Source organism: Protobothrops mucrosquamatus, unplaced genomic scaffold (genome assembly GCF_001527695.2).
Source record: "Protobothrops mucrosquamatus isolate PMUCROS unplaced genomic scaffold, P.Mucros_1.0 scaffold4486, whole genome shotgun sequence".
NCBI classification, from domain to species: domain Eukaryota; kingdom Metazoa; phylum Chordata; class Lepidosauria; order Squamata; family Viperidae; genus Protobothrops; species Protobothrops mucrosquamatus.
Window position 1 is genome coordinate 38,017 of NW_015390393.1, and position 8,261 is coordinate 46,277.

At 51.1% G+C, this 8,261-nt stretch overlaps 1 protein-coding gene across 1 annotated transcript in view; it reads right to left on the reverse strand.

Moving 5' to 3' along the window:
• Positions 1–2,179: 2,179 nt before the first annotated feature.
• The window catches only part of LOC107299050 (uncharacterized protein K02A2.6-like), a gene marked incomplete at its 3' end in the record, with an annotated part of 16,623 nt that continues 10,541 nt past the window's right edge, over positions 2,180–8,261 (reverse strand). Inside the window, 3 exon segments of the mRNA XM_015828417.1 lie at positions 2,180–2,388; positions 2,558–2,678; positions 2,815–3,110. Of these exon segments, the coding sequence (XP_015683903.1) occupies positions 2,180–2,388; positions 2,558–2,678; positions 2,815–3,110 (626 nt within the window).

Here is an 8,261-nt window from a genome sequence, read left to right on the forward strand (position 1 = left end):
GTCGAGGGTCTGAGGCACCTCCACCCGAACCAGTTCGTCCTGCAGATCGTCTGAGAGGCCGTCCTGGAAGGCATCCATCAGCGCCGCCTCATTCCACGCCGAGTCCTGGCCTAGAAGTCGGAACTCAGCGATATAGTCCTGCAGGGCGCGCTTTCCTTGGCGGAGGTCCTTGATGCGCCTCGCTGCCGTCTGAACGCGCAGGGGGTCCTCGTACATCACCCGCAGGTGTTGCAAAAAGCCCTGATAGTCCAGGAGTAATAGGCTGTTTTGCAACAACAGGGGCGTGGCCCATCAGGCGGCAGAGCCAGAAAGGAAGCTAATCACGAATGCCACCCGAGCCCGATCATCCAGAAACTCCTCCGGCCTCATCGCCATAAAGAGTTGGCATTGTCCCATGAAGGCCGGGAACAGCTCTGTCTGCCCAGAAAATCTCTCTGGCATGTTCACTGGGCATCCCGAACGGGGAGGAGGAGGAGGGGGGGAAGAGCTGCAGGAGCATTTCCCAAAGCCAGTTGCTGCTTTAGGAGCTGATTGGCGTGGATCCAGCCACAACTTCTCTTCCTCACTATCCGAAACACCTGGCTCCTGGCCAATCTCAGAAACACCTGGCTCCTGGTCAATCTCTTCTCCGTCGGGAGACACCTGAGGCATTGCCAAAGAGGAGGGTCCTGGAGAGGGAGGCCTGGCCATCTCCTCTCCTTCATGTTCGGAGCCTTCTTCCTCCGATAAGAGGGGCTCACAAGACGGAGCCACAACAGGCCCAGTGTTCTTCAACATCTTCATCAACGATTTGGACAAGGGGATAGATGGGGAACTCATCAAATTTGCAGACGACACCAAGCTGGCAGGAATAGCCAACACTCCAGAAGATAGGCTTAAGATACAGGAGGATCTGGACAGACTTGAACACTGGGTGCTATCTAACAAAATGAAATTCAATGGTGAAAAAAGTAAGGTTCTACATTTAGGCAAGAAAACCCAAATTTACAGGTATAGTATAGGTCAGTGGTGGCGAACCTTTTAGAGACCGAGTGCCCAAACTGCAACCCAAAACCCACTTATGCATCACCGGGTGCCGGGTGGGCGTGCCCCACTGGGTGGGCGTGGCTATGGTAGTCATGGCAGCATGGGTGGGTGTGGCCAGGGTGGGCGTGGCCACCTTGATGCTCCTACTGGGGAGGGATGCCTGTGGGGACCGGGCAGGGTTGGGGGGAGATCCAGGGGGTCTCTGGTGGGTGGGACAGTGGGCAGGAGGCTCGTCCTAAAGAGTGAGGCAAGGCAAGGCGAGGCAGGGGCTGGGGCAGGGACGGGTTGCAGACAAAGGGGGGCTCCGGTGAGGAGGAGGTGGAAGAGGGTTTAAGCAGGCTTTGCAACCGGGGTGGGGATCTCCCCCAAAACGAACATCCTTCGTGGGTAACCTCAAAGCACGACAGAAGAGACCAAAACCTGTTGCAACCACCCAGAAGATGGGAGGGGAATAAAAACCAAACAGCCCCCCCCCCAGCCAATCCTCAACAGAAATGCTCTCGACAACAAAAGCCTCGGACAGGGGGAAGAGCGCGGGCAGGCAGGCATCTTGCTCAGCTGATGGCTTGGGGGGGGAAGGGGGCAGCTACACCCCCTCCCAAACGCTGCCCTCTCACGAAAGCAGGATGAAAACTCCAAAAAGCATCAAGGAAAAAAAGTTAAAACAGAAGAGTGTCTTGTGATGGTTTTCTTCCCCACTTCCTTCTAGCTGCAGTTTAAATACGTAAAGACCACAAAAGAAAAAACTTGGCTTTCTCTCGTTTTAATTCAGAAGGCAGGACCGGGAGGATTGGGGTGGGGGGGGTTGTTTGTTTCAAAGGAAGGGAGGATGCTGGCTGAAGAATTCTGGGAGTTGAAGTCCACAAGTCATAAAAGGGCCAAGTTTGAAGAGCCCTGTTGTAAGCCAATGTTTGGAAACACCTCCATGAGAGCCAGGTTTTGCACACACATGTATGTTTGGGACTACATCACCCCGTTCCAGTTTGATCCCTCCTGAACATGGGTGTCCACTTAAAGTTAGGGAGCTCCTAATTTTTCAACCCTTCCAATGCGCAGCTCCCCTCCTTCATCAAACCAACACCCAACAGGACAGGAATTGCCTGCAGGGAGAAACCGATGAAAGTCAAATCGGATTTCAAGGCGGCCCACTCACTGCCAGAGCTTGCCCAGCATCTTGCTGAGCTCGGCGTTCTGCAGGTGCGGGTACTGGTCGGCCAGCTTCCTGCACGCCGCCTGCGCCCAGACCTGGAAGTCATTCATGGGCCGCTCGACATGCAGCTTGGCCTTCAGCGCCCCGTTGCCCCACACCAGCATGGGCACCAGGCTCCAGTCGTAGCCCTTAAGCACCAGCAAGATGGTGTCCTGGATGCAGGCAGGGAAGCGCTCGTCCCTGCTTGGTGCTCATCCCAGCTTAATCAGAGCCTGCCCAAGCCACCTCCACCGCCTCCACCATGCACGTGGCTGAGCAGGCAACTTCTTCCCGGCCCCTGGATGAGGTAAAAGGGGCCAGATCCCGATCCTCCCACCTAACCCTGATGTCGCTCGCTCGGTCCTGCTCGGCCCTGCCTGGCTTACCAGTGCCTGCCTGGGCCGCCTCCACCTCCACCGCCTCCACTGCACACGTGGCTGAGCAGGCAACTTCTTCCCGGCCCCTGGAGGAGGTAAAAGGGGCCAGATCCCAATCCCCCCAACCAACCCTGCTCTTGCTCGCTGGCTGGTTGGCTGGCTCCTGGCCGTTCTCCCGCCGCCCCAACCCAACCCTTACAGAGCCCCGACCTGGTTCCTTACCTCCACCCAGCTTGTTCTGTGGCCTCATGGCAGCGGCACTGGGCAGGAGGCGGAAAACGCCCGGTTTTGGCGTGGCACGGCTCTTTGCTGCCAACTGGAGGCAAAGATCTGCACCATGCTGAAACTGGCCATTTGCCGGCTGTTTGTCTCCGGCCAGAGGCAAAGATCCGCACCACACCGAAACCGGCCATTTGCCGCAACGCGGCAGAGGGACCGAGGCAGCGGCCAAGGGTGGCTCCGGGCAAGGTGGGCGGCACTTCGGTGGCTCCGCATTGGTGGCTGTGGCCGGGCCGGCTCTGAAAGAAGCAAGCGGGACACCCGGTTTGGAGGAAGAGCGGGTGGGCAGGTGCGGCTCCGGTCCCTCCCCGGCAGGCTGCCCTTTGTTCGCCCGGAGTCCTGCAGCGGGCGCCTCCCTCGTGGCTGCTCCCCTTAAAGTGGCATGCAGCGCTGCCTGGTCTGCCGCATGGCCGGGAGGAGGCAGCTGGAGGGCCGAGCGGCTCTGACCACACCCACGCTCCAGCCACAACCCCGGCCTTACAACCTGTGGGGGGAGGGAGGCACTGGGCCGCAGAGCCCAGAGGGCCAACAGCAATGAGGGGAAGCCAGGCCGTCTCCTTGCCGCCACCCGGTGGCTGTCTGGGGATTCCGGGCATGGGCGGCTGCCCTGCCCTGCTGAACGCCCCTCAGCAGCCTTGGCAGAGAGAGGCCTGGGCGGCAATGGCCGGACCCCCGGTGTGGCCTCTCTGCCTCAAGCCCTGACCAGGCGCTGACAGGGCGGGGCCTCCAGGCAGGTTGCCAGCCAGGAGTTGGCCTTTTGGGAGAGCAGAACCCCTGTCCGCCCCCATAGCCTGGGTGGCCGGCTCCTTCTGACCAGGGGCAAGGTGGTCACAGCTGGCCTTTGACTCCCAGTGGGGGGGGTGCAAAATCGCTGTGCAGCCCTAGATCCATGGGGCAGAGGCCTTTTGCAGGCCTCCGGAGCCCGGATCGGGCTGCTGGCGCACTGCAAAATCACCCCGCGGCCATGGATGCGAGATCCAGAGGCTTCAAAAAGGCCTCAGCAGCCCGGATCGGCCATGGGGGGGACGCGAAATCGCTCCGGAGGCTTACCTGGACTCATGCTGGCATCTGCCTCCACCATCCAGCCTGGATCCGCCCAGCTCTTGCAGCTGCTCCCTGACTACCAGTGCAGAAAGAGAGCAAGAGCGCAGGCGCATGTGGAGAGGGGGCGGGGAGCAGCCTGGCCCCGCCTCCCTCTGGGGCGATGGTGCGCGTGCCCACAGGGATGGCTCCACGTGCCGCCTGTGGCACGCATGCCCTAGGTTCGCCACCACGGGTATAGGTGGTACCTTGCTCAATAGTAGTAACTGTGAGAGGGATCTCGGAGTCCTAGTGGACAATCACTTAGATATGAGCCAGCAGTGTGCTGCAGCTGCCAAAAAAGCCAACACAGTGTTAGGCTGCATTAACAGAGGGATAGAATCAAGATCACGTGAAGTATTAATACCACTTTACAATGCCTTGGTAAGGCCACACTTGGAATACTGCATCCAGTTTTGGTCACCAGGATGTAAAAAAGATGTTGAGACTCTAGAAAGAGTACAGAGAAGAGCAACAAAGATGATTAGGGGAGTGGAGGCTAAAACATATAAGGAACGGTTGTTGGAATTGGGTATGTCTAGTTTAATGAAGAGAAGGATGAGGGGGGACATGATAGCAGTGTTCCAATATCTCAGGGGCTGCCACAAAGAGGAGGCACTCAAGCTATTCTCCAAAGCGCCTGAAGGCAGGACAAGAAGCAATGGATGGAAACTAATCAAGGAGAGAAGCAACCTAGAACTAAGGAGAAACTTCCTGACAGTTAGAACAATTAACCAGTGGAACAACCTGCCTCCAGAAGTGATGAATGCTCCAACACTGGAAGTTTTTAAGAAGAGACTGGACAGCCATTTGTCTGAAATGGTATAAGGTTTCCTGCCTGAGCAACGGGTTGGACTAGATGACCTCCAAGGTCCCTTCCAACTTTATTATTATTATTATTATTATTATTATTATTATTATTATTATTATTATTATTATTATTATTATTATTATTATTATTATTATTATTATTATTATTATTATTATTATTATTATTATTGAAATGTAAAAGTGTTGAGATGGTTTATATGGGAAAAATGGATTTAAATTTTTAAATGTAATTATCTGTTGAGAAAATCTTAACCAGCAAGAATACTTTGAACTTTATGGGAGAAACAAATCTAAATAAGGACTGTAACAGGATATAAGATGAGGCAACCAGAATGATTAGATAGAAAAGAAATATTATATTGATGTGATCATTATTTCTAGGAATATTGGGGGGGAAATCATATATATAACTGTTTTTATCAAAATAATAAGAACTGTATTATTTCAAGGTTTGCAAAGAAGACATTTTGGGGAAAAGGGGAAATCAACTAAATGTACTATGTGGATTATGGATTATAGAAACCAATTGTTAATGATTTTTCTTTACAAATGTAAATCCAGCAAACACACTGTTTACCAACTATTAAGTGATTTATGTTTAAAACAATCAATAAAATATATCGGGGGGGGGGGGAAGGAGCAGCTAAACCAAGAGAGGAAGAAGAAATTAAAAAAACATATACAGAAGAAGGGGCAAGACCAAGAGAACAGAGACAGATAAGATCAACTAGAAGATTAAGACCTAGATATAATTGAAAGAGATGGAGAAAGAAAGTGGGATCCTGTCAATGAACATAAACGGTGTCAACACTGTGACAATGGATGTTCCCGCTCTGACAACTAAGGGAAATTGCAACCATTTTTACTCTGCTTTCAGCGTGCTTTTTCTGCTGTTTAAGAATCAGATGTAGAAGGGGGATGGGGTGAATGTTTGAGCTCAGCTAGCCACAATAATAGTGCAACTTCGTGGGAACTCAATGACACAAACTGATAACATTTTGGCAGGCTGAGGAGCTGGAGAGGGAGCCTGCGCTTCAGGCTAATTGGAGAATGTGATTTATGACTGCTTCCAGGGGGTGGGAATTGCAACTTGTTACTTTGTATCTGGGGGAAGGGAATTTAGTTTTGGGTTCAACTATGTAGTGTCGATACTGTGTATCCTAATAAAATGTTCTTTAAGGAAGAATTCTTGCCTTGAAGTTCTTTTGATGGGTTGCATTTATTGAAACCATGACATTAACCCAAAACTACCTTCTACGTTAACCATCTTGGGGTCCTGAGCTCCAGTCACCTTCCCGAAGTCAAGGGATAGGCCGACAACGACTCAGGGAAGATCTCAGCATGGAGAAGGAAGAAGCACCTGTAACCAGCACCCCGGCCATGGCTGCTGCCTCAGCGGAGGGAGCGCAAGCCATCGCACTGACAGAAAAGAGAAGTTCGGAAGTCTTGAAAATGGGGGCAAGACCAAAGACGTGGGAGCTGCTGTGGTCCTCGGAGTGGACCCTGCCCAGCGGAGACTCCAAGCATCCCGAGACAACCTTGCCTAAGAAGAGCTCCTCGAAAGCGTCTGAGGCCAACTTGCAGGCAGGGCCTCGCGAGAGTCACGCTCCCCAGACCGCCGGGGAGCCAAAAGATTAGCAGCCACTGATGACTCTGGAGAGTGGAAATACCTGTCTGCAGTCCACAGCCAATTGGTAGAGAAGTTAGTGGAGAGGTTCAAGGGGCTGGAAGTAAAGAGTGGGGAGCAGCTCTCCCACTCCTTGCATGCAAGTGAGTACGATGACTGGCGAGATCGTCGCCAATCTGTACCCAAGAAAAGCCCTAGCCCCGCAGACAGAGCGCGAGCAGCTTCTGCACGTCCGAAGCCACTGGCGTTAACCTCACAGCTAAAGCATATTTCAGAGGATGGCTATAACCTATACTGCTAAAAAGAACAAAGAAAGAAGACAACAACAGTTAAAGTTGAAGGAAGAATTTAGAACAGGGGTGTCGAACATGCAACGTCACGTGATGTGTCGTGACGTATCGTGACTTTTTTTCCATTGCCGGCAATGGGGTGGGCACGGTTTTGGCATGCCGCATCCGGCCCGTGGGCTGGCAGTTTGACACCCCTGATTTAGAAAATTAGAACTAGAACTACAAATAGACCCACAAAAGAAAATACTTAAAAAACAAATGGAGATGGCTTCCGGTTCCGGTTCCGGTTTGCAGCGGTGCGGTCGGGCGAAGGGAGTCGTCCCTTTGTCGATCGAGTTTCCCCTGCCGGTAGACCCCTTAGAGGGTCGAAAAGACGCTCTGGAGGAGCGTCTACCATTGAGGAGGCCTCTTGGATAGTTGCAGAGGAGCGGCGGCATCCTCTGTGCACCGAGTATCTCCTTTGGGCCGACAGGGTAAAGATCGGCCAGTAAAGTGGCCGATCATTTAGCTGCACCAACCATGAGCCATAAGATCATCTAAGCAAGCAGACCCACCATGGAAGATTCGGTGAGACTTTTCTTTTACCTTTATTTTCTTTATTTTTCCTGTGAAAAAATTTTTTTCGAATTATTTCCCTTTTTGTTGAAGCGGCGTTTTAAATGGGGGAAGAGAAGCTTAAGAAAAGGACGGATTTTTTTTTTTGTTTGTTTTAATAGCTGATTTTATTTTTGGATACTTGGGAGCCCCAAGAATACTTTTTTAGAGAGATTTAAGATGCTATGTATCTGGAGAGTATTGTTTTTTTTATTTTTTAGGGTATCCGAAAAGACTGATTATTTGATTAACTTTGATTATTCATGGGGGGACATCTTCTGCTGAAACTATGTATTGTTCTTGCTATTTTTTTTTCTCTTGGAATCTGTATAAAGGAAAAAGACTAAGAAACTTGGGAGGAGATGGATATTGATCGATTGCTTTTAAATACAGTCTCCCCCCAAAAGATAATGTCTTCAAATATGACAAAAATGGAGGAAATCTGTTCAGATTCTATTTATAAATATATTTTGGACAAAATCTTAGAAAACACGGGGATTATAATTGCCTGCAAAAAGGAGATTTCTCTACATCGACAAAGTCAAGCACAAGATTTAAGTGAAACTGCAGTTTATATTCAAGAGACTTGCTCTCAGTCCACTGAGATGGAAGAAGCAAATGTACAGTTGGATTATCAATTGATACTGGGAAACAGCCTTGATATAAATGAGCAGACGACCTATAATAAGGAAATGGAGGAGTTTTCTTCAGAAGGACAAGCTGATTTGCAGATACCATTTGACTCTCTGATAGAGGAAAAATTACTGGAATGTAGCGCTACCTCCTCAGAGGCCGCCAATGCCCAGGCCCTCCCGGCCACGTCCCCCCTTGTCCAGCCTTGCAGCAATGTTCTTTAGAGATCGATGAGATGTCTTACAACCGGAACTCACGCAGCATTAATGGGTGGCAGGCTCTTCTTGTTGAAGCAGGACTTTCAGGCACGAACTTAACCAGTCACAGTGGTTGAT